Genomic DNA, 27539 nt, shown 5'->3' on the forward strand with positions numbered 1-27539 from the left:
GGCCAGATGACAAATAAGGGCACTGCGAGCAATTCAAGAAAACTCCAGCAGAAATAACTGAATATTTCCCCTCTGGGTTCTCAGTTTACCGTAGGCAAAAACTATAACAACCCTAAAAACAGAAATACACACTAGAAACAGGAATAGGCATTGGGACGACAGCCAAACAAGTCTAATGGAGAGAGGTAAACATGCAGGTTATGGTACATGCAAATATTTTCTTCATTATAAGGAGAGTAAAGAAACAATGAAAATGGATCTCCTTTCTTATTAAGTGAAAGTAACGCCTGTGCCTTACAGGAAATAAACTAAGCTGTAGCTAAATGTAGCAAAGTTAACTTTAGCAAATGCAGCGCTTATGATGGGATACATCTCAAGACTTGCTGTGGATGCCTGAAAACTTGGGATAGTACCAGACCCTTTATATACTATATTTTTTCTTATACATACATACCTATGATAAAGTTTAATTTACAAACTAGGCACAGAAAGAGATTAACAATAACAACTAATAATAAAACAGAACAATTACAATACACTGTAACAAAGTTATGTGAATGTGCTCTCTCCCCAACTCAGAATATCTGACTGCCTTTCCATCTTAACTAAACACTTATCACACAACTGTTACCATAACTTTTGCAGTGTGAGGTGTGACAGCAAAACCAGCAAATTTCTTTTTCCTTTTTACAATTTCACGGATAGAAGATTCGTTCTTACCGTACATCTCAGTAACCTTCACATACGATTTTTTTTCTTAAGTCGAGAACTCTCACCTTTTCCCTTAAAGGAAGCACTTTAAAGCTTCCCTCTGGCATATGTGAACTGCCAGCATCGCTACTCTTGCACTTTGGCACCATTATGAAGTAGAACAAATTACCTGAACACAAGCACAGCGATCCCTCCTCAGTCGATCTGACAACCAAGATGGCGGCTGAGACCCACGGGCCTGAGGGAGACAGCGCGAGATTTCGTCACACTACTCAGAACAGCTGTGCAATCTTATACGTATGAATTATTTCTGGAATTTTCCATGTCATGTTTTCGGACCTCAGTTGACCTCAGGTAACTGCAACTGGGGAAAGCGAAACCGTGGATGAGGGGGACAACTGTAGTTGTTTCTGGGGTAGATACACTGTATAGTTTAACGAGGGCGGGATGGTGATAAAGATGGAGAGAACAACGTGAGTCACCTGGAGGAAGCGCCTTGGACCACACCTAGCTAGCAGCCTGAGCCTAGAGAGGGTGGCGGCCAATCTAGGCTCTTAGAAGTTGCGGCAGCATCAGGGAAAAGAGGGTAAGGAGTTGGAGAGGGAGACAAGAAGTCACTTTCTAGACACTCTCTGTCATTGTTATTTAACCTTTTACTGCAAAAGTTCCTGACAACAAAGTGTATCAGAACAGTCTCTGGCTTTACTCTTTTTTTTTTTCCTGCATAGGATAAGACAGTAATCATATGAATAATTTCGCTGTCAGTGCAAGAGAAATCGACCGCTGGGGAGACATATTCTGTAAGGGTGTCACACACCAAAGAATGAGATTAGGGATTCTGCCAATCTTCTTTAAAAAAGATCTTCAGATTGACAGAGGTGGCTGCCTGAAAGAACTGTGGGGTGAGATGTAGAAAGTTCTCCAGGGTAAAGCAGTATCATGCTCTTAAAAGAGATGACTAAAAACCATTACTAAGAACACATCCTCACTGGAGGCACAAATAATGGATTCTGCAAATGGGATATTGAGCAAATATTTCACCGTATGGTTCAGAAGTTCCTAACCAAAAATATAACGTATGCACAAGAAAGGGTTCAGAGATACAAACTTCAGAAACCTATCAAGATAGGTGGGTTCTCTTCTACCATCTTTTCTTTCCCAAATTGTATCAAGACCTCAAATTAGGAACTAGAAAGCAAATCCAAGAAATTGAGGACCTTACTGCACTGGATAGAAAATTACTAGCAAAAAAATGTAGAATGAGAATCGAAATAAAACTGTCCGCAAATATTTTTAAATGGTCCTTATTTTTTAGTCTTGCTAAATCTTAAGCCTATGTTCAAACATTTAATAAGATAAAGTTCTAGGAAAATATTTTGGCCTCAACAAGAATTTTCAGGATATAACGAATGTGGCGGTTTAGTTCAGTGATTTTCAAACTCATGGTCAAGAGTTTAAAAAAAACAAGCTTAAAACTGAGTTGATATCTCTAATTAATGTATACTTATTAATATATTTCATGCATTTACTATTATACTGGCAAACTATATACATGATGTATACAAGAAATAAAATGGTTTTAAGGATAAAATAAAAAATATTTTAAAAGCAGGTCCAGTCTAGTATTTTCTTCCCTCACCCACGTGGATCATGTTTGCAACACTTGGGATGTTAATAGTTCAGAAAATACAAGTTTAGTTCATTAATTGGATGTGAGGGGCAACATATATTCACCCATAACTTATACTCACACACACACATTTGATATTTTGCAATATTTTATCCAAAATACTTAAATTTTAAATGTAGTGCTTTTATATTAGTACATAGAACTTTTTAAAGCAGTTGTGGGGTGAATAAAGATACAGCAAATCAGGGTTTCAAAGACTGTTTTTATTATTGCCAATGGCTGCACTTTATTCAACAACTGCTATGTGACAGGCATTTTATATTACATATATCTAATTCTCACGAGAACTATAAAGTAAAAATTATTTTTCCCATTTTATAAAAAAATGAAATTAAGGTTCATGATCAACCACATCCTGCGAATAAGTGATGGAGCCAGGGTGGGTATCTTTAAAACCGCAAAATCAAGATGGTCACAATTATAGGACATTATGTTTAGGGCCAAGCATTTTAACTATTTCAATATTCTCTTTGTTTACAGCTGGCTCCTTAAAGCAAAGAGAGGGGAACTAAGAAACTTAACTATTAAAAATTCTTTAGATTAAAAAAAAAAACAACAGCTCCCAGATATTTCCACCTGCTTCTCGTTCCCTCTCCTCCAGCAAACAGCACTTTTAAGTCCCAGAAAGAGGCCTACAGGAGAGAATTCTGGGAGTGGTTACTGCAGCTAAATTTCTATTGATGGAGTTGCCTGAAACCTCGGAGCTTTGAGTACTGTTTCCAAAAACAACACCCTTTAGTCTTAAAAGAGAATTTGTTAAGGATAAGCTTTGCAGCTTGTAGAGCAGGACACTCATTCTGTTCTGCATTGAGGAAGAATAAGAGCAGGAGAGAGAAAACAAGCTAGATTCCCTCCCCACTCTTCTCACCGGGCTGATTGTGCAGTAGAACATCCTGGACTTCCACTCAGAACGCAGACTTTCCATCTATGTTCCCAAACAGGGCCTGAAACTGGCTACTTGATACCAAAATGCTTATTCCTTATCCAGACACGGATGCAGCCAATATCTAGGAAGCCTCTGGACCGCGAGAGTCCGTAAAAGATGGGAGGGTCCATGAGCCTGGGGAAGCTACTAAAAGTTTGTTCCTTTAGGAGAAATGTTAATTGTAAAATTTTGTTTGCCAGTTTCAGTACCATGATTTGAAATTTCACTGCTAAATTCTTCACGAGAAAACATGGGTTAAACTACAGTAGTGATCCAGCAAGATTTCCATTCCTGGAGACTTTTTTAAAAGATGTATGACTTCTGTCCATATAGGCATTCTCTTCTACTGGGGAAGCCCTCATCTCTCCTCCCCACCTAGCAAACTCCTCTTCACCCTCCCTACCCAAGCATGGCTTCCCTGGTGAAGCTTTCCCCACACATAAGGTGGAACTAGGAACTTTCTCATCTGTGTGCTCAAAAAAATCTTAAATCTGTATTTAATTAGAACCACTCGTTTTAAACTGCAACTATTTGTTCTTGACTATGGCTTCTGTGTTTATTCACCTTGCATTCCCATCACTTATTACTGTGCCTGGCATATAACATATCACAATAAACATTTGGTGGATGAAGAAATAAAGGTTGAATCATGAATCTGAAGGAGCATTAATTCCTACAGATAAATTATAATAGATTGGTCTCAATGGTTCTATTTCAAACAAGGATTGTTTGCTTTTATACACCTTATATAAAATCTATCATAGTTCTTTGAACATTCTGTTTGTAGCCTTATAAGATCACTGTATCTGGCTGTGAATATACAAAGTAATCTTCTCTCATTACTAGTCATAACACAAGCCTAGCCTAACATAAATGAAATAGCTCTTCTAACTTTTCTATTCACGAAGTAGGCACCATTATCATTTGCAGCATTTCCTATAATTTCTAAGCAGAGTAACCTGGCCCGGTGGGGAAAGTCATGTTTTCTATTGTTTATTCTCTGGTATCCCTATTCTAGTCAAAAGATTCCTCAAAAAACAAAAGCAAAAAAAAAAAAAAAGGAAAATTTTAAAGTAAATCTGAAGAAAAAAAAAAAACAATCCCCACCTATTTACTTTGAGGGCTTGAGCCAGCAAGCATTGAAGAAATGAATTCCTGGAGAAAAAAAAAGTAGTTAGGCAATGTTACACCAAATGTAATGTGCCCTTTCCCCTTAAAAAAAAAAGGTCAATCTGTCACATTTAGTGAATATCTTTCTGAACTGTGAGTGGATTACCTTATGCTGGCCTAACAGAAAACAGTATTCACTCCCTTAAATATCTAATCCCTTAAACGTTTCCCCCATAACTGCATTAATTTCTCATTAGATAAGCGTGTCACTAAAAATATATGTGAAACATAAGAATAACAAAACTTAAACTTTATAAAATACATAAATCTAGCAACAAATGCAGGGTTCTAGGTGGTCATTTCAAAAGACAATCTGTATTAGGAAACTTCTTGAGCAAAACACTTACCATACAGTAGTTTCATTTCTTACACAAACTACATCAAGAACACACATTTTAAAATGTACTTCAGACCTAAATAATTAAAGCAAACCTCCTCTCAGTCATCCCCACCCCACCCACCCCAGGATATAGGGCAATGCAAGAGAAAACAAATCACTAAAATATCCATTTATTTATTCCCTCATAGCTCTCGTCTCCCCTGCCCCCAACTCCAATATTTCAGTTCTTTAACTACCCCTCCACCTTAACTCTTCTCTTCTACAAAGTGGGTCAGTCCATCTTAGCAGGCCATCAAGGAGAAAGGTGGAGGTAACAACTGAACATTATTGGCATGCCCTGATCCTTCTCAATTATTTTAAGATTTTGCCTTCTCCATATTTTTCACCTCCCCAAACTTCCCCATAGAGGAACTTTTTTCACTTTCTACACAGATCAGCAATGTTAAGTGAGCACATTCAGGATATAGGCCAAGCTACTGAAAGAAAAATGAACAGGAGAGTTCTTTCTCGGATTTCAGTCCCATAGGATTTAGGCTCCTCTCTTAAATTAATATTTATTCTACAAAACACTCACTTGGCATGCATCTTACGCTACCTTGCCCTCCCTCTCCTGGTAACAGGCATGTCCTTGAAGGTGAAATCCATCTTAATCCCTTTTGTCCCCAGAATGCCTGCACGTTCTCAGTAGGCACCTTGTGGGTGAATTCTCTGTTCTCTGGTTAGAAGACTGGGCTCTGAATGGTCTCAAAACGATCAGACTGGTTTTAAATTTACACTATAACCCGTTGCAGAGGGTGTGGTGGGCAAACAGGTTTTATCTCCACTGTAATGTTGATCAGTTCACTAGCAGCTTCCTAAAGTGCTGGGGTTAAGAAAGATAGCGAGGCCACATCTGGACTCAGAGAGAGAAAGGACACGTACTGATGGATTAGTGATGTCTGCCACATGCATAGGGGAGGAGCATGGTGGTATGAATGCTCAGTATTTGCCATCTCAACTCGAAACCCTGAGCCAAAATCTGAATTTCATTTAGTTCAAGAACTTTTTATTGCCTACGTTCCTTTCCCTAACTGAAGCGTTAGACCAGGGACAGAGGGTTCAAGGTCTTCCAAATATTATTTCCATGCATAATCCTTTTATGTAAAAGTTTGGTGAAGAACACTCTTCCAGTGAATTAGACATAAAGGTCAACATCACTGACCCAGTTTTCCCCTCCCTCTTTGCACCGGCACACAGTAAGAACTCTTTCTTGAGAGCATTCAGTAGCAACTTATAAAGTGCCGCCAAACTTTTCCACAAAAGCAGAAGCATCAAAGCTCTTTGTTCCAGGAGTGACCCCAGCCAGGATCACTTAAGGATTCCACTGTCTGTGCAGCAACTCTTTTATTCCAGTAGACGCTGCGATCTTCTGTTTAAAGAGTTCCCTTTTCTCATCCTGTGCTCTCCCACAAATCTGTACATCAAAGACAACCCGAAGATCGGGGTGACAACACTTAGGAGATTTGCTTTCAGACTTTTCCTCTGAAATCATTTAACAAAACCTGGCACAAAGTCATTTTACAATGGAGAGAATAAAATTCAACACTGCCCCCTGCCCCGCCCCCCCACCAGTCTAAAGAAGTGACCTGGCCCAGCAAACTCAAAATATCAAACCCATTCTTCTTTTGATTTGTTTCTAGTAGTGTTCTCCTCAGTCAGAAAAATCCTTAATGTTTTCCTAATGTAAAATATCAAAAGATCGATTTCATAATTCTAAAGCACACTACAAAGTAGAAGGTGCATCCTTCAGGGCTGACAACCTCCACTTCTAGCTTTATAATCATATTTATTATATATTCAAGGCAATCCTCCCCATCAATTTCCATTTCCCTAATCAATTACATGTCTTAAAAAGGCAATTTTACTTGCTGTCCTCTCTGCATTTCAGTAACATATATCCTTTCTCTCCACTCCAACTCTTCTAGAGCATTCATGCCATTTACACATGCTTGGCAGTCCCACCTCCTCCTTTCCATGACTGAAAACAAACCATGTAGGCCAGAGTCATTTCAAAGTTCCCTTAAAAAATTTTTCATTGTTATAATGGAATAAAAGTCTTTCCAAGACAAAAGTATGTTAGAATGAGAAGATACGTAAAAATACGTACTTTTCTCAAGATCTCAAGTAATATTCTTTCTTTAGTGAGAGGCCAATTTGCCTTTAAAAGTTCATTTAGAATGTTCTAAAAGCTTCCAACACCTCAAATATTGAAATCATTTAAATAAATATCTCAGGGAAGAAAAAGACACAGTGAGCCACACATGGGCATTAAAGGGCCTAAGGAGCAATGGACGGGACTCAATGGCCTCAACAAGCAGCCTGGCTGAGCCGGCGTCAGGAAGACGTGGGGATTCTGAACGGGTTTACATTTTCATCCATCCCCATAGAGTCTTTTCTTCCCTGCCTGCTGACTCTGGGAGCCCTGGAATCAGAGGTACAAATACAGCCAGATGGAAGTCAAGGAGCAAAAGAAGCTCACCTGAGACTGAGGCAAGGACTGAAACTCTATTCTACTTTAACGCATCAGCTGAGCCTCTAAAACACAGTATTTTGGGGAAAAAAAAATTAAAGTTAGGTGATACTGCAATATATTTTAAGATAATATCAGCAGGTACATGATGGTCAAAAGTATGCTCTGCTTAGTATGGAATAGCAAATTAAATGAAAATGGAGGGAAAGAACAATTTGAAAACAGAAGCCATATTAAAAGGCTAAAAATGGGAGTCTTTTTCCCAGCTTAAAGAGATCCAGCCTAACCTTTTTTCTTGATAGGATACCACTACCTACTACAGGAGCACAAGCACAAAGTGCAGGGAAAGCAAGACTGAGCTAGTGAAGGGGCCCTGCAAACACATTTTAAAACCACTGACCCTGAGTTTTGAAACTTTCTTTCTAGGAAACCAAACTTTAAATTATATATATTTACTAATCAGATAATAGCAAATATAACATATCCCAAACTTTAAACCCCTTCATTTTTGCCACAGAACTTCACACCTGTCTTTAAGTAAAAACAAAACAAAACAAAACAAAACAGCTACATATTTTTATTTAGCTTAAGAAATTATGTAGGCGCATGGGCAGAGACAGATATCACAGTCACACAGCTATGTGACTGAACACATTATCATTACCATGAATATATCCTTTACCTTGAAATGTGAATGAGCACCAAATGCAAAATAATTATTTTATTTTCTTTAACAAAAACAGAATCGAAAAATAAGTGCTTCAGCGAATCCTTGAACAGTAACTGGCCTGTTGATGGTGGATCTTGTTAAAGCACAACACAACAATGTGTGTTTACATCACCCTTTTATTTCATAGTTAGAAATAATACAGTTCCACAGGGTAAATCATCAATAAATAATGGTGTTTAATCATTAAACGTAAAAATCCCAACTCTTTGGCATCTGACAGGATTCTATTTCTTGTCAAACTAATGACTGTATAGATATAGTTAATCTTAGTGATCATTAGTCAATACAATATGTTACAAAGGTGCAATTTACCCTAAAATGTATAACAGCTCAAAATTTTCAGCCCTCCAAGAAATCTGATCAACTCAGTAAGATATGGGCCAACTTCACCATGGCTCTTTCACATGATTCGCCTCAGTGAAAGTATAATAAATGTTGATTAAGAGTTCCTAGGGTTTTCTAACACTTATTCTGCTCTAAATAGAGTTTGTGATTCATTCTGGCTAAAGAAAAGTCACAACTGCACCAGGAATGACCTACTCACTTAATTAAAAGGTGTTCTTATTTTATAAGCAAGATTGCTAACACCTTAGAAACTCATAGCCCCCCAATTAAAACTTAAAATAAGCAGGTCTGTGCTGCCAGAAATGCCAATTCGGTAATAAATTGCACCTTCAAGAGTCAAAAAAGAAAAAAAGAAATAGAAACTTTTACAAAAGGTAAGTTACATACATTTTTTTTTTTTCAAAATATATTCAAGAATAGTTGAGCTGTATTTGTTACTAAAGCCAGGGCATTATTTCTTTAGCAACAAATTAAACCAGTGCAATTGACATAAATTGTTAAGTAATCCAGGATTAACCCATTAAAACTGTAGACGCACTTTAGGCTCTTGCACTAATCCTAGAAACTGGAATTTCAATAATGAGTGCCTGTGCTGCACAGAACTAAAACTGGAATGACCCAATGCCATGCTGAATGGTATCACTTCATACTTAGTTTAAGCATTCGATAGTAGAAATCATGAGATCCTCTATTAAGAGTTCCATTCACTTACAGAACATTCAGATGCAAACAGTATTATGCCTATAATCCACAATTTAAAGAATCCTTTCCATTTTAAAGTTCCAGATGAATTTTAAATGAGAAAATAAGCACTAAGGGAACTTTTTCAACTTATGAAAACTTCATATTGGAAACTTTCCAGTAAAGCTTCCCCCCACCCATTGTAAAATAAATACTTTGTATCCCAAATTTAATTTTATTAAGACACACTTTAATAACGCTATAAAGAAATATTTTACAGCCATAGAGATCAATAACTTTCCATGCGGAAATAAAAAATTCATTGCTCAATATTATTGAGGCAAGTGAAGATTATTCTCTTGTCAATCTGAAATGTTAATTTTTTCAGTGCAAAACCAGTTATAAAATATTTAAACTCAATATTTAAAAATAAAAAGTGGTCCAATTTAGCAATGTTCAAGTTCTAAATTTCATAAAACAAATCATTACATATATTTTATAGTAAAATACAGAGATTAAAGAAGTACTTGAGTACTTAAGATATAAATTTCTAATGAATCATACCAAGTCAGCAACAACCAAGCAGATAACATCCCAAATTTGAGTATCAGAATTTTAAAGATGATATTACTGTACCAAAGGCTTTTTTCCCTAGCTAAAAAGCTATACAAACTAATGGTTAACATTCTGTCTTCCTTGCAGTTGCGTGCTCTAGAATGATTTCCCCTCAAGTACCTGTGATTTCATTCCCGTATTCAAAACTTGATCCAATTTTAACGTGCCAGGAACACTTAGCTGATTTAACCATCTATAATGTAAAGAGTCCTGTACAGAGTGGAATTTTCTATCCAAGTGTAGGCTGACCTAAGCAGGTTTACCCTCTCTGCAAGTCACTCATGTATTATTCCTAGCAAACACACGGTCCCCTCTGAGGGTTAGGTGTTGAAGCTGGTACTGTAGCACTTCTGTGTCAGCTGGCTCCTTGATGTTCATTTTATCTAGATTGAGGTAGTCCAGAGATTTGGAGTGAGCCCTCTTACCTTTAAGAAGACAAAGAGGCAGGGGCCCATGGAGGGCCTTATAAGGTTCATAAGGTAAAGATTTAGTGCACTTGTCTCCCGAGCTGGGCATCCGCCTTCGCCTCCTGCCATTGACAGCTGGAATCTCATATGGCTGGTAGTACCTACTTCTGGTTTTATACAAACGAGAGGAACGAGCAAGTCCTCCATCCAGCTGTCTGGAGCGCAAGGAAGGCACCGCTTCTCCCTTACTCTCTTCACCTCCTGTGCACTTCTGGGCTAACTTCAGGAGTTCCTCACCAGTCGTGAAGCCAACCAAATAGTTAGAGTCCATGTGGAGGATCTGGTAGCCTGACACAGTCCGGCGCATCGGCGAGCATGGAGTGCTGGAGCAGCGGGGCTTCTCTGCCTCTGCCTTTCCCGGGGAGCTCGCCTCGGCCACGGGCAAGGGCAGGGTGGTCAGGGTACTTCTGGACTCTCCATTAACATCTACTTCCATTTTAGGCACCAGTCTGCACACTCCTAAAAGCAGACAGACTCAGATTAGAAGAGTATTATGCTCGGAACCTCGGGCCAAGCTGGATCGTTTCAGGGGGCTCAGGGAGCATGAAATAACACTGGCCTGAGAAGCAGTCGATGTACAACTGACAGATTTTTATCTATGTCTATTAAACGTTCCACAGCAGGCATGAAATGACTACGACTTCTCTGCCTTCAAGAACTCAAAAGCAGGTTAAATTAAAATCTGAAGGACTACTAAAAGGTTCATATGGAGAAGCAAACAGAAAACAACAATACTTCTCTAAATGCAGCACTCCATTCAATCACACAAAGTTTATTCCTTGATGCAATTATTAAGCAAATCAAATACAGAACTCAACCTAAATGAAGCAAAGAAAATAATCACACACAATTTCACAAGAATCCGCAAACTATTTCCAACATGAAAATTAACTTTAAAATTAACTTTTCAACTGTGTTTAAGGGGTACAAAATAAAAGATAAACACTGATCAATTTCTCCAAAGAATCCAACCTAGACCTAAAAAAAATTTTTAAGGGAAGGGAAGGTTCCCACAAACCTTGTAAATGTTCCTTCTCCCATATCGCCAATCAATTATTTAAAGAAAACCATTTTGTAGTTTAAAAGTTAATCCTAAATCCAGTAAATCAGGCCATTTTTACTATTACACATACATAAAAATGTGACTATTTAATCATAAAATAAACCAAAGACTTGAGAGTTATTTTATTCTGCAACACCTAAGACACTGCACTTTTGAATCGTTTAGTAAATGGCAGAACAATTCACAATGAATACTAACATTATTCATGACAATGAGCATATTACATAATTTGGAAAATCCCAGGAACAAGAAACACCACAAACAACGGCCAGGTTCCTAGAAACTTGTAGATACATCAAATTTTGAAAAATAAAATACAAAGGGAAACTGAGTGACAATGTCACTTCTGATAAACTTTATTTCTACTTGATCTTCAGTTAGAAGTAGATAGAACAGTTTTAAATGTCTCAGATCACTAATTAAAATGTCAACTAATAACGTCAAAAAATAACATGATTTTAAGATTAAACATCTACTGAAAAAGGCTATTATATTAAATAACTCTCACGAATCCCTTTGTAAAACAAATAACCTTTTCCTAACTGGGTCATTTTCTAAAATTTGGTTATTCATTTAAAATCCAAGCAATCAGAAAGCTTAAAAAAAAAAAAAAAACAAGCCCCAACCTTATTTCTTTATGTGCATGCTGTATTTTCTCTCCCTTCATTAGGAAATAAATAAACCAAGACTATGAAGAAGTTACTAGATGCCATCCTGTCCTCACTATGCTCCACACATCTCTAGCACAACTGAAAACTAATATTAAAAATGATTCCTGAGATAAAACAAACGCCAAAGGGATCCACATAGTTTTGCTTACTTACTTTTTACTCTAAATCTTAGACTTCCAATTTTAATTTAACCAAAATACCTTAGTCCCTCAACACGTCTAGGTTTAAATTAATTGCCTTTATTCTATTTTCTTAATGTAAAAATACATTTATATTTAATTGTATAATTTATTTCTCTATTGAGAGGATGGGAATAGGAGGTGCCTACCACCTACTTCAATATGCATGCAAAAACCTGAAGATTTCTCATCTAATAAACTTTAGAGGGCCATATGAAGCCTCAACAGATTTTCTGCTGAACAAACATTTACTTTAAGCCAAATGACAAATTAATCCTTCCTTTCTCAGTAATTCTGCAGTCCAGAAAGAGCACAAGAGGACAGATCCAAGGCCTCCAACACACCTAACCTGACAGGCAGCTACAGGCGGGAAGTGTTTCTCTCGTATTGCATTCTGAAAGAGAAGGACAGGAGGGTCGGTGAGGCCTAAATAATCAGGGCTGTGGAGGAGATGGAGACCAGGCACCCCACCCAAGGAGAGTTACCCAGGTGGTGACACACAGGTCTAGGTTTCTTCCAAATCTGGCAATCCATGACAGTCCATGGATTTCCACCAGTCACCTTACTGCATTCCCATCTGGTATATTATAAACTTTCTGAAATTCATGAATTCATACCTCACCCATTCTGAATTGGGTGATAATTCAAAAAGAAGCTAAACCAGAAGTCATCTTAGCTGTCCCTTAGTATAAAAATTACTAAGCAAGCAAACGGTGTACAAAGTCACAGTAAAGAAGAGTGGGCACAGGTTTCTCTGGTCAACGTGATCATCAAAAGCTTGCCCTCTCACTAAGCCAATCCTGCTGCATCAAGGCAAACCAAGAGGAATTATTAGAATCTCTAAGAGGGGTTGAGGATAATGAATAGCAGCATACAAAGGTTTGAGAAAAAAAGGTCAGAAATTATATACCAGCTTGAAAATAAGTACCCAGAAAATTAGAAAAGTGAAGAAAGTGAGTGAGGCAATGTATAAAGGTCAAGATTTGATGTGACAAGTAATAGACACTATTCTTAGATGAATAAGTATGACTAAAAGTTTCCAGCAGCCAAAACACTATAAAAATTATCACCTGGCTTGGGTAAAACTATCCAACAGGATCTTCAGACATCTAACCTGATAAACAATGATTTAACCTAAATTGCTAAGTAGAAACTGTAGTTTAAGAACTCTGGAAATTTCAACCAAGCAGCCGACCATACTTTAAGAAAACCTACCATGTATAAGAAATCTACTACATTTTACTAATGTAAACAAACACTCCCTGTAGAAAACACTACTTAACCAGAAACAAAGAAATAAGCATTTCTAGTATCCTCTAACAAAAATATTTAACATAGTACCTAAGGATCAATATTCCATGTAAAACTTCTGAATGAGAATCCTGCTGTATTGGAACATGAAAATGCTCGTTTTAAATATTACATACATAATAGCTGCTACCTGCTAAACCTCTGATGAGTAATTCTAAGGACTGGAAAACTGCACTTTTAGTTATAAAACATCAGTACTTCTGCTCCAAACAATTGCATATTCTCAAAACTAACAGCTCTCTGAGGTGGTTTCATGGTCCCTGCAGCATACTGTCCTGTACACAAGAACATCTTCAGATCTTGATATTCATGTAGGAATACGAATGGTGCAACCAGGACTCTGCAAATTGCTTGGATTTTTTTAAAAAGTTATCCTTTTGAGTTATATTTTGCCCTCCAAAAGAACATCTACTGTGTGGCACTAAGAAAGCTATGTGGACACTAGCTGATTGGTAAGTAAATATTTCATTTTTAGCTGGGTAGAATGTTAACTAAGCAGCATAACCTTCCATTCTTCAATGTGACTAAAAACAAAACTTTTTAGGCTATTAAACTGCTGAGAATTTCCTGACTAGATTTAAATATTGGACCAAGATCCTGAGAGCAGTTACACAATCAATGTTTAGTTATCTTTTAAATGGTCAGAAGTGATGTAGGTACTGTCCCATTTGAAGAGGGAGGAGTCCCCAAATTCTAAAAAACAGGGGTGATGCAAAAGACAATAAAGACTGAAAGGTCTCAAAGTCAGCACATGTAAATGTCCAATAATTTTCACTGCAAAATTTCTTATTAAAAGGCACTCATCAGGAAACTTGGCTACCCTAACTACATTGGCTATAGCCTGTGTTAGCAGTATATTCTTCATATTTTACCATGAAAACTCCGCTTATGGGTTTGTTATTTTTAACAATGTTCGTGACTAAGCATTTTGTTTTATATTCCAAAATAAAACTTTTATCAAAAGAAAAAAATACTGCCAAGATAAACAATTACAAAGCACTTTCTGTAAATATTTCAAGTATATGCAACAGGCATCACACCCACTGCATCAATAAGAATAAATGTGAACCAAGAAATCAGGCCCAATGTTAACTTCTGCACCACAGAGCACTACAAATCAGAGACCAACAACAGAGACCCTTACTGCTGCCATTAATGCCTTTCACATGTAGTTTAAGCCAAATATAAAAACTAGAAACAGAAAATAGAAACTATTGTTATGATACCAGAAGCAGCAATATTCTGTGGAATAAAGAGTCTAGAATAGAAAATGCAACGAGCATAAAAAAGTCAACTTGTAGCTGAACAACGCTTTCAAAACTGAGTTTCATAAACAAGTATCAGGAACAACTATAATTTTTAAATGACACCTAAAGGTCTTCAATATCAAATTCCCTCACAATCCAATCAGTAACGGTGGCACTGACGTATATTTGCATAGCATACGGAAGACCTGGCAATGTTCACAGGCACCACTCTATTTCTTTGAAATATATAAGGATTCAAAACTAGACAACGTTAGACAAGGAAACACTTTAATGTTTACTACGAAAATGCACACAGTGTACATTGTAAAAACATCGGGCACAGCATACCACTGTGAAGTTTAGCTGAAACTAAAGCAAAAAGTCCAAACTGCAACACACACGTAGGGGAACCTGGTGCATCAAGACCAGCACATTCAAAAGACTGTGACCGTGTGGAATTTACTCAGCTCTGAACACCCTCCAAGAGACCAAACTTCCTATGCATTTGGCACCAGAAGCAATATTTTGAAAATATAACTTAGATGCCTCAGCTCCTTAGGCCCGCTCTGAAAATAGCTGATAAGTTTCACAACCAGTATGCAAAGAATTCTTTTTGAGAAGTATTGCATTCTGCGGGTGCTTTTTCTGTTTAAATCAGGCTTATCAAAAAAAGTCACCCTCAGTCATCAAAAAACTGCTCCAAAAAGCTTGACCTGTTTTTAGCAACACATAGCAACACCACTTAAGACAAAACAGATGTAATATAACTGTCTAAATATACAGAACAAAAATATCACGTGAACAAAATCCTTTTCAAGAGGTACCTAAAACAAATAATTCAGAACAGAGTCATGCCTTGGGAAATAGAGTCCTTCCTAAGCATGACTATTATCAGTCCAGGGACATTTAGAACCACCTGGTTTTAGTGCCACAATCATCTAGGAGTTCACCTTCCTGGAACCTCTGGTTTCAGAGAAGAAGACATGTAAGCCATGAAGGCAGGGGTCTGCCCAGAGCCAGGCATGCAGTTCCAGGTCCCCTGGTTCCAAGTCCAGTTCTCCTTCAATGACGTCATGCTGTGCCTCTACACACGATTCCCAAACTTGTCTACACCCTGACACAACCGAGGAGCTTCAATAAATACTGATGTCTGTGTTCTACCCCAAATCTGTGATTTAAATCATCTGGGGTGTAGCCTGGGCTCTGAAATTTAAAAGATTCCCCAGGTAATTCTAGTATGCAGACATATTTGGGAACTTGTCAGACAGAACTTATCAGATAGAAGAATTTCACTCATTTCTGCCTTCTTTTTCTTAATCAGTAATTATAGTCACATTAGTGAATACCATTTTCGGCTGCTTCCAACTGCTAACCACCTAAGGCCTTCTAATTTACTGTTTCTAATCCATTGTATGCTTAAAAAACATTGCTAACCAAACTTGTTAAAACTGGATATAAAATATAAATAAATCTGCACTGAATGAGAACTGGGCTTCTTCATCTGTACATACTTTAGTTATTTTAGCTTCTTGGGAGCCTCTGTCAGGTACAGCCGCTTTGGAACACAGTTTGGCAATTTCTTGTAAAGTTAAATAAATGCTTATTAAACAATCCATCCACCTTACCAGTAGCTATTTACATAAGCAAAAGGAAAATATATGTTCACACAAAGACCCAAACATGAAAAATGACAATTTCAATTATAACCATAAAAAAAAAACCCGGAAACAATCCAAACATCCACCAACTAGGTAACGGATAAAGAGCCTGTGGTCTATGCACAAAATGGAATACCATTCAGCAACAAACAGGAACAAACCAGGATTACACTAAGTGAAAGCAGCAGACAGAAAATGTTCTATACCGTGCAATTCCATTTATATGACATTCTGGAAAAGATAAAACTGCTGGGACAGAAATCAATGGACGGCTGCCAAGGGCTGAGGCTGGGAGGAGAGGGCAGAGTACAATGGGGCACAAGGGAATTTGGGGGGGGTGAAAACATTCTGTACATTGACACTATGCAAATGGATACAACTGTCAAAACTTGTCAAACTATACACCTTAAAACGGGAAATTTTACTGTATATAAATTATACTTCAATAAACCTGACTTTAAAAATAAGCCTGTCACACCAAGTTTCTGATGGTCCTCCAAATTTTAAAATTCTTTAAAATCCTTTTAGGGACTTCCCTGGCGGTCCAGTGGTTAAAACTCCATGCTTCTAAATGCAGGGGGCACGGGTTCAATCCCTGGTTGGGGAACTACGATCCCACATGCCACAGGCTACAGCCAAAAAAAAAAAAAACAAAAAAACAAAAAAAAACCTGATACTGTATAATTCCAGAATCTGAAGGAATCTCAACAGTTGTCCGATCTATGTTTGAACACCTTCAATGACAGGTAACTCACTACGTCTCAAGTTGGTTCATTTCCCCTTTTGCAGCTCTGCTAGAATGTCTTTATTTACATATATAAGTACACCTATAGCTATGCATACATACATATGTACACATATATGTATACTGTATGGAGAGATACAGACACACACACAATTCTGTAGCTTCTACTCACTGTTCCTTGTTTTGTGCTTTACTTCAATTGCATGAGTTAATGACCCAGCCACCTCATTTCTTATTCAATATCCTCTAAAAGTCCTTTGTACTTAGAGTTCTCAAACTTCTTGCTCTTTTCCTCAAAAGTGAAAATTTCAGTTATGCTTCCATTTTTTCAATGTCTTAAAATACACTTCATAAATATGACAGGTTATATGTATGAAATGAAACAACAGTGTTTGTTCTTCCCCCATCATTCTTTTGAATCATTCTGCTGCTGACTAATGTGGAAATCACTTATTATAAAACCACTGTGATTCAAAGAAACGACCTACAAAGATACTGACCAAGTAGAATAACATACCAAAGCATGAACTCACACTAATATAATTTTTTAAATACTAAAAAGATCATTATTAAATTTTTTCCCCTTCGAAGACTTGGAGCTACATGGACAATTGTGTCAGCCCAGATACACAGACACACTGAAAAAAGACAACTGAAGAAAGAGAACAGCAGCACTGCCTATTTTTAACAGTTTAAATTCATGATGTGATAAAAGGAACATCACACTTGCAGTGAACTGCGAAACGACTAAGTGAAAATGATATTCCTTTCAGTCACCTGTTTGCCATTCTTTATGTATGATAATACACAACCAAACTTTCTGCAAATTATTTCTCCAGTCTTTGGACATTTTCACTAAAATTTCCCTGAAATTAAAGCAACTACCTCTTAAATACTATATTTCAAAATATTATTACATAAGTTCTCCTTTATCTTACAAGAATGAGAAAAGTAAAATCTATACTCAATCAAAAAGTCAAACATTTCAAATATAATAACGTTAGCATATTGTAATAATAATTTTAGTTCTCACGATTAAAAATTTCATAATTATAGTATATGTTTATAATAATATACTGACACTTCATATTCATCTGGTTTATATAGTCCTTAAAACACATTATAATATTATGTTCATACAACTGGTTAACAAACAGAAAAAGCAAAATAGAACTCACCAGCCTAAATCCCAGAAGATGTCACTGTACAATTTCCAATGAGTCCCAAGAGAACACAGGCATAATAATTTTTCTGCTCTACGCCAGATACTAAACGTGAAATATAAAAAATAAATCTTTAATTTAACAAGTATCACACCTTATAAAGCAATTATATCAATTCTAATTGCAAAACAGGATGAAACTAGCAGGAGGTACTAACACCAGGTACAGGTTACAAAGGATACAATATTAATTAATTAAAGTAATTTTGAGTTTGTTCAGCTAAATGCAACCTCAAACATTTTATCATGCTTGTTCCTCTGGGTTCTGTGGCTTAAACTCTACCTGGAGACTAAAAGTAGAGCCAAGAAAAATTAGGGATTTAAATGTTGGTTCCACCATCTAAATCCTATTCATGTGTTCAACAGATTCACAGTAGCCTATGGAAAAAATAATGATGAGACCAGGGTCAAAAGAAAAAGTCCTAGCCCTTGCCTTGCTAAGATCTCTGCTGCTTGCCCTTGCATAAGTAGCAATTTTTAAAATGAGGACAATTCCATCTTTCCTCCCTCGTAAAGTTGTTATGTAGATCAAATGAGAAGTAGGTGAACATGTTTTGCATGCGGCAAAGCCCTTTACGAATGTGTGATGTTATTATCATGCAATTAATCTTTGGTGTCTATCTTTTTGAGCCATAAAATAGCAACAATCCTCCCTAAGACTGCTCTGAGGCAAATGACTGGAAGACTCATGGAAAAACATTTTTTTCTAAAGAGAACTCGAAAAACACTTCTTTATAGTTATTACACTGCTTACAGTTTCTAACACCTCTTCTGTGCCTTTCACCTCTTACCTGGGGAGGAAACTTTGGTTGTTGGGTTTTCTGCTGTGCTTAACCTGTTGGGGGCAAGTGGTGGCTCAAATGTATTGAATAGGTTCCCTTTACCTATACTGTTGCACAAAGCCTGAAGTGGCATGAGTTCAAATCCATCCCCAAAAGATTTACTTTATTATTTTCCTTATCAGCACAGAAGAGTTTTATCCAAAGGAAATGGATTATTACTGAGTTAATAAAGTATTTGTTTCCTCCACTTGACCCTGGAAGGAGCTAACACACTGAGAACTGTCATTCCGAGAAACCAACATGTTTATCAACCTTTGGAAGTTCTTTAGATTCCGTTTACAGACACCTTACCTTTCTTTCTTTTTTTTTTTTTTTTTTGGCCACAAATTATTTTCAAATTGGGTAACCAAGAAACCTAGATAATTAAGTCTGCTCCACCAAGGAAGCCTCTAGTTTTTACACAAAATGAATTATGGTCTAACAAAAATTGTTACCTAACAATAATTTTTTATTTAATATAATTACCCCCAAAGAATCTCCCCAATCTTAATGTTACAAAGTTCAAACTGATTTCTTATTTAAGTTAATGGATTTTTAATGCGGAAGGGAAATTTTAAAAACTTTTTTTTTTTTTTTTAATTTTTAGCACCTTCTACAAGCCAAAAGCTATATGCAATTTATATCATTTAATCTTAACAAATACATATTCCTATCAGGAAAATATTATCCCCATTTTAAAGTATTTCTTCAAACTCGAGGTTTGGGAGGGGGCGGGGGGTGAAGGGGAAGCTGAGACAAAGCAAGAGAGTAGCACAGACATATATATACTACCAACTGTAAAATAGATAGTCAGTGGGAAGTTGTTGTATAATAAAGGGAGTCCAACTCGAGGATGGAAGATGCCTTAGAGGATTGGGGTGGGGAGGGTGGGGGGGACTCGAGGGGCGGGGAGTCAAGGAAGGGAGGGAATATGGGGATATGTGTATAAAAACAGATGATTGAACTTGGTGTACCCCCCCAAAAATAATAAATAAATAAATAAAATTAAAAAAAAAAATAAAGTATTTCTTCAAGTAATACTATTTGAGAGTCAGATCAAAAATCTGATCCTCAATTTGTCTGGCTCCAAAGGCCCACTGATATCGCTTTGAAAAAGCACATGGCTCTGTTTTGTGATAAGCCCAAGTGTGTAGCTTTTCACACAATAATCATGTTCCTAAAAAATGTATATTAATTTCTGTAGGTGGAACCCTATTTTAAATGTGTGGAAGGTAATTTTATTCAAAAGCTCTATTGCCTTGTTTGTGAAATGGTTGGAGGGAGGTAGTTTTAATGACTAACTCTAGGGTTATTTCCAACATGAAAAATGTTAGAATTCTAAAGCATACAGAGGACAAGCTTATACAAAACTATTCTAAATCATGGACCCTTTCTCCTCAGAGCTTAGAAGATTTTTTTTAAATCATAAATTCTAAGGCAGGAAAAAATGTATCAGCCGATATTTGCTCGTCATATGGTTGGATGCCTGATACATAAAGATATCTCTGCTTAATTTCTCAGGGCTACATCTATCACAAAGTGAGATAGATTTCATTTAGACTTGTAGAAATCTAGACTGAAAACCCAGAAACAGGAACATCAGAAAAAAATCAAAAACTTTTAATTTTAAATAAAGAATAGATTCATAAGATAGTCTAAAATCTCAAACTTTCATATAATTCACACCACGTTTCTGGTGATATGTTCTTTTCGAGCTTTGAAATGCATTGGAAAAATATATTTTTCAATACCAAAAGGAAAATCAACCTAAAACTTCATTCTGGATTTGAAAGCAGAGGAGCTTTAAAGTAATTATCCAACTCTTGCACTAAGGCTGATGTGGAAGTCTAGGAAATGGTTGGTAATTTCATAGTAAACAAAGTGTAGTAACTGATTATCCCTATTATGCCAGTGCCAAGCCAAAAACAGAATACAAACAGAGTCCAAGGGAGCAACACAGGGCGAAACCAAGGTGCAGGAACTCTGCCCCATTTTTCACTCATTTCTGACCCTGCTTACTGTTTGGTGTGTAACTACATACTGTCCATGCACAGGTACTAAGAGGATGATGATGATGAGATGGTGAAATAGAGGAAAAAATGAAAATAAAAAGAAAACAGTCATTGGGGATACACATAGCTGATTCACTTTTTTTTGTACAGCAGAAACTAACACAACACTGTAAAGCAATTATACTCCAATAAAGATGAAACAAAATATTAAAAAAAGGAGAACAAGATCAGAAACTAGTATAATACAGCTTCTTTGAGAGATTGCCTATAAAAGAATCTAGTAAAAATTATAATAAGGATTTTACTCTCATCTCCCATTAGAAACAACTAAAAGCCTGTAATTGAAAAGTCCCCAAAATATATACCTTCCAAATAACACTTTTAGAATACTTTAAAATCTATAAATTTCTAACACTTGCAATTGATTTTGGACAATGTTTTAAACATGAAGCTTTGGCAAAGTATTAGTGAATCTCCTTTCAAAAACAACCAGAGGGAAAAGAACTCACGTGAAATTCTTACAAGATGGACTATATACTGCATAAAAAACAAAGTGAAGTAAACAGAGCAAAGCCTAGAGTATACAATGCTTCCAGCTACAAGCAGCTGAAACCAACTGAAAGTCCTGTGACATTATCCTGTAAGCAATGAAAATAGAAAAAATTAAGCCTGGCCAAGAGATATCCATAGGCCCCTGGAAGGGAAGCCATGGGTGACTAAACAAAAGACACCCAACATTTGACTGCAAATGAAGCTTCTACAAACAGAAAAGTTTACAAACATTAACTAGCAAGTGTGTCCAGTTTTCTCAGGCAAGGTGATAGATATCACAGGAAGATAGAGAAGAATGTCCTTTAAAAGTAGAGTGACCATATGTCTCAGTTTATGGCTAGTGCTCTGGCATAATTATCTACAGCACCCCCTTTATCTCTCAAAGGTGTCCCAGTTCGGTAACCATATTATTATCCTACTCAAAAGTAATAATATAATAATGGAAAGGAAATTCATAATTTAAAAAGAAAGAAAAACCCTTCTACTTCCATAGTGGCTTTCCTTACAGTTTCAAGTACTATTTCTTTGGGTGTACCCACTCAGCCATTCAATTATTCATCTACTCATTCAACAATATTTCTTGGGTCTTACTGTGTCCCAGCATTGCACAGGTACTGGTGCAAATATAAAAAAGCGGAAGACAGAGAGACATGGAAATACATAAATATAATGCATATAACAGTAAACCTGAATGGCATTAGGAACCGAAAGGGAGTGATTTTCCCCAAAATACAGAAGCTCCACATGGAAATTTTCAAGCCCACACAAAATCCTTACACACAAAAAAGCCACAAATCTCCAGCTTCATCATAGATCCATTAACAAAATAGCAATATGAAAAATTTTAACAAAATATCACTTCCAAAAATCATTGGCTAGCATATAGCCCTTGAGAATTTTGGTAAATAAATCTCACAAATTATTAAAGGTCATATTATGAAAAGCAAGATAAATTTTAGGCAAAAAAAACCTGGTAGAGTAGAAGTTATAGGTTCTAATTCTAGCTCTCAAAACAGAAGAAAAAAAATGGAAGCGGATAGTTTCCTCAGAATAATTATTTGAGGTGAGACCAATAATGAAAAAGGACTTAGCAAAAATAGCAATTTTTAAAAGTTCCATTCAGACTAATAAAAATATTTTGCTACCAATAGTCTCAAAGATTAATAATAAAAAAGAACACTAAAACATCTCTCAAGTAACAGAACACTGAGCAGAAATAAAATGGTTTAACTGCCAAAGTACAACACTCACAAAGAAAAAAAAATGCTTAGCTATACCTATGTGCTCATCTTAAAGGTTACTTTAAAATAATCTTACTTTTCCATTTGCAACTCATAAAAACTAAATCATCAGTAATTTTTAGGAAGAGTTGTTAAGTAGGGTGTGACATTTCTGAAACCATCCTTGACCTTACAAACAAATCATTAACCACATCAACCTGGAAAGACAACCCATAATTTGTTCAGAAGAAAAAAATGTTTCTCTTTCTAATATCAGTTCCTTGAATAGCAAATTCCTTAAAGTGCAGCATTCATTTTCTTTCTACTAGTAGAAATTAAAGCTAGATTACCAATGTCTTACCATTATGTGAAATCATCCTTCTACCTTTAGAAAAAAATTCAGTTTCACTACAAATATGACTGACAGTAACTGGAACTTCAGGTCTACATGCAGTCTTTACAAGAAATTTGCCCCTTAGGAAACATAACTGAAATGGGACAGGTGTACACAGTGGAATTGGCTAACGTTCCAGAGGAAAGCGTAAAACCAAGAGCTTATTTTGATAGGCTGGTGACAAAATCATGGCTCTCTCTGAAGGGAAAGAGCTGATTTTCTCCCAGAGGATATAAATCAGCAAAAAAAATCCAAAAATCAAAAATCCTGTATACAAGGTTTTATTACTCCCACCACACCAAATACTTTTAAGGGTTAATGTGCCCACTAGCTCGCCAAAGTATACAAAATTATACAGGAGAAAGTAAACAAAAATCACTGACCATTATGTAAGGTCAATAAATACCCTGTATCTTATATCCTGGAAGAGTTACTACTAAACAGTCTCATTTACAATTAAGTAACCTAAAATGCTGGCAGAAGTATATTCTAAAAACCAGTTCTTACCAAATCAAGAGGTCTCCAGGCTCATTAATCCTTGTATTTCATCCTGGTCATTTTATTAAGTTTATAATGCATATACAGTTACATAACAGAAACACTGAGAAATCTGTGAAACATTCATTACGTATAACTGTGTAAGCATAAATCATGGTCTTGAATTAAGAAACTACCAAAAGCTTCACAATAATAACCAATACTGTACTTTGAAATGACTGGGAAAATAAACATTGAGAAGAGGTCATTTCTATCTCCTTAGTGTCTAACCTGCTCCTACACGGTTAAAAAAATAAACAAGGCAACTCACAACTCTAAATTGTAATATGGCTTATCTGAGAAACACAACGTAAAATGAAGGGTCTAGAAACGTCAGAAATGTTGTGCAAGAACTGTTCTTTGGGCTAGGAGTAGCGAGCACGCTATAAAACGCTACTGCCTCCATTCCTCCTCTTTCCTCGAATGATTAAAAAGTTCCCAGCCCCAGTTTTACCTGTGCGCTACAGCCATACACACACACACACACACTGAGCACCTATCTCGGCTCGACACAAATCAGTCACCTACCCGGGTGCAAACTGGCGTGGCTGGAGAAGCAGAGAGACCCTAAGGATGTGGAACACTTGCAAGGGGAAAGGGACGGGGCCATCATTCCTTTCGTGTTCCCATCTCCTTTCTGGCAGAGATTTGCAGATTCCACCACTAGAGAGAGTTTGGCAGCTTCACAATGGGGCCGCCTTCTCAAGGTCTGACTGCCGCCCGCCTGGAAACCCCTCTCCTCCGTGTCCCACCTGGCCCAAAGTCCACCCGCGACAGGTGGGGCGAGGGCGGCGATGCCCAACGACATCTGCCGCTTTCGCTTCTGGCCAGCACCCCGCGCCAATCCATACGCGCGCCCCCGGCCACGGCCGGTCCGCCCGCCCCCGCCACACCTGCAGACGCGCGGCGGGCGCTGGATGCGGGCTCCCGGACGGCCTCGCCCCGCAGGTTGCTGAGCGGACGAGGAGGGCAGGCGAGATAAGGCCGCCGGGGCTGGCCCCGAGGAGCTATCTGGCCCGGGCAGTCGCACGCGGCGCGCGGCCCCGGCAAGCAGCCAGAGGCGCAGCAGGCCCGGGAAGGAGCTACTTCTCAACGGCGCTCCCAGGCCCGCGGCCCCGCTATGCGGACACGGCGGCGGAGGAGCAGCCAGCGTGCGCGCCAGCGCGCCCAGACTTCCGCACCGCGGCACCGCGGGAGAGGCGCGACGGGTCGCCGAGTCCCGCACCTCCCGGGCGAGCGCACGCCGCGCGCACCCAGGAGCGCACGCCCCCACACCCTCACTCACACGCGCTGCACACTCACGGCGTCTCCGACCCCACCCCTGGGCCAAGGAACTGCGGGCTCCCGACACCCCGCCAGGGCCGCATCCAGTCCACCAGACCCTAGCCCCCTACTCGGGCGCCAGGAGACCAGACCGCAGAGGCCGGGGGCCGCTGAAGCCGCCCGCCACCCATCCCGGAGGCCCGCCCGGCCCGGGTTCCCCAGCACCGCGCGGGCACCGCGCGCCTGGCCCCGACACGAGGCAGGGAGGAAGGGGCGGCGCCGCAACTGGGGCTGGCACCGAGGATCGATGACTAAGGCAACCCCCCCAACCCACGCACCCACGCACCCATCACCACCACCTTTTCTGCAGCACAAAAGGTTGCAGAAAGAACCGCCGTCCCCATGCAACCTACCGATGGCCCACAGCTCCGCCGCCTCCGCCGTGCCTGGGGCCACGGAGACCAAGACAAGGGCGGGCGAGGCGCAGGCTTGCGGCGCCGAGATCCGGGCTGAGGCCGCCAGCCGAGCCAGCCGGGTACCCTCTCCGCTCCCACAGCGCTCGGCGCCAGCTACCGCCCGCCGTAGTCCCCGCCTCCTTCTCCTCCTCCTCCACCGCCGCCGCCGCCGCACGCCTTCCCGCCCTCCTCGCTCTGGCTGCAGAGGCGCAGCCCGTCAGCGCTGAGCCCGCCTCCTGCGCCCAGCTCACACACCCTGAGGAAGGGCGGACCTGCCAGAGAAAGGCGCTAAGGAGCTTGAGGGAGGGGACGGGGGAGAGGGGGGTGGCGTTGCCGGCCGGGGTGGTTGAGGGGGAGGAGGAGTCATAACACCCCTTGTCCCGTCCAAACCCGGCACAGCCATTCGAGAGCTCCCACTCACAGGCCTGGCAGCCCTTAGGTTGCCCCAGTTATGTGGCGTGGCTGTGTTTGTCATTGGTGAGTCTCCGCTTTAAGGACGCAGCACTGAGCAGTAGAGGAGACTAGAAGCCCATGAACTTACAAATTATAGGGTCAATCTTAGAAAAATGCTAACTATCTAGTGAATGTGGGGCGGAGGGTAAAATTCAGATTCTGATTTGATTAGCCCCTGCTTGAATCTTCAGACTTGATCTTTTCCATTCTTGTAAGAAACTCTTTTCTTTGATCATTCTTTCCTATTTTCAATTCATGTACATCTCTTCTTCCAAACCGGTTAACAAACTCAGAGATAAGAATAGTTACTGACATTTATTTAGCTCTCACTGAGTGCCAGGCCTTTTTACATGCATTTTCTAATTTACACTCCTTAACAATTCTGTGAGAAGAGTGACCAATTATGATCCGCATTTTAAAGATACAGAAAACTTAATTTCCTCGAGGTGTCCCTCTCTCTCTCTCTCCCCACCCCCACACACACAAACACACACACACACACACACACACACACACACACACACACACACACGGGCTGAGCAGACAGTGGAACCCCAGAATTGTTATAAACGTTGCTAATTTGTGTTCCAGTCTCAATCCAAGAGAGTTTTTTGTTGTTCTTTCTTCTCTTTTTTTTTTTAACAAAATACTTTATCTGAACATAAAAGGCATAATCTTGGTGTAAATTAATACAAATGTAAACAAATGTTGATTCAAACTTGTTCCAAAATATGTATATGCCCCTGAAATTATAAAGACAAATGACTCTGCACACCCTTATTTCAATAGTGAGGAGTCTGGAGGCTCCTCAGATAGAAGACATTTTATGATACTTTATGTGCCCTAAAACATGTATGGGAAGATTATAGAACTATTTTAGGAAAACAAATTATTTCTAACACAGATATGTGTAACTTCTCAAATATAGAACCTGGCACAACATAAAATGCATTGAATACATAAAGGAATGGACTTTTTTTTTCATCAGTACTTTAGGAGAACACTGAAAGTTATTTCAGATTATAATCTGTGTGACACAGTAGTGTATTGTTCTGATGATCATTCTTATAAACCACCTCCAAAACATAGTATATTTTGTATTCAGAAACTTACTTTCATTCTGTTCTGTCTGAAATCTTGCGACCTTTGCAGAAGAATGCCTTGTACTTGCCCTTTGCTCTGAAAGGTTGGCAATGTTCTTTGGCCAAAAGCAGTAAAGTCCTGATTTGCCTTTAAATTTATGAGATTTTAGGCTATCCCTCTTGAGAGGGCATTGTGTCCAAATAGCCCTCCTCCCTGGGTGGTGCTTTGTTCTCCCATCCTAGCCCTGACACTTCACCCCAATCAAAACTTCAGTCAGTTCTTGAGTGTCACAAACACCCAATAAACCAATTCACTGGGCAGTCAGTGGCTGATCGTAGCTTAATGTGTGGCCCCTCGTGATGTGTCTATGCCACCTAAAGACTCTGACGGGGTACTGTCAATTCAGATCAGTTGTGGCTTGCAAGGGCGGTGGCTGAAGGGAGGATCTGGGATGGGGGTAATGCAGAAGC

General features: G+C 38.8%; 1 protein-coding gene across 10 annotated transcripts; it reads right to left on the reverse strand.

Moving 5' to 3' along the window:
* Positions 1-8174: 8174 nt before the first annotated feature.
* Positions 8175-25696, reverse strand: MACIR (macrophage immunometabolism regulator). 10 transcript variants are annotated; one of them, XM_057738001.1, is made up of 6 exons: positions 25101-25157; positions 24344-24478; positions 23786-23888; positions 18236-18325; positions 17230-17343; positions 8175-10642 (listed from the first exon to the last, which is right to left on the reverse strand). In XM_057738001.1, exon 6 carries the CDS (start codon positions 10617-10619, stop codon positions 9996-9998), a length of 624 nt encoding a protein of 207 aa, XP_057593984.1. In that variant the 5' UTR covers positions 10620-10642; positions 17230-17343; positions 18236-18325; positions 23786-23888; positions 24344-24478; positions 25101-25157; the 3' UTR covers positions 8175-9995. The 10 variants fall into 10 exon arrangements, with proteins under 10 accessions (XP_057593984.1, XP_057593945.1, XP_057593916.1 ...); XM_057737962.1 differs by lacking the exon at positions 17230-17343 and having other exon boundaries at positions 23786-23828; XM_057737933.1 differs by lacking the exon at positions 17230-17343.
* Between the last annotated feature and the right edge of the window lie 1843 nt (positions 25697-27539).

The sequence above is a fragment of the Hippopotamus amphibius genome, chromosome 1 (genome assembly GCF_030028045.1).
Source record: "Hippopotamus amphibius kiboko isolate mHipAmp2 chromosome 1, mHipAmp2.hap2, whole genome shotgun sequence".
Lineage (NCBI taxonomy): Eukaryota > Metazoa > Chordata > Mammalia > Artiodactyla > Hippopotamidae > Hippopotamus > Hippopotamus amphibius.

What these genes read in the sequence shown, in the direction of transcription:
- MACIR (XM_057738011.1), bottom strand. Translation starts at nt 10,619, where the DNA reads ATGGAAGTAGATGTTAATGGAGAGTCCAGAAGTACCCTGACCACCCTG.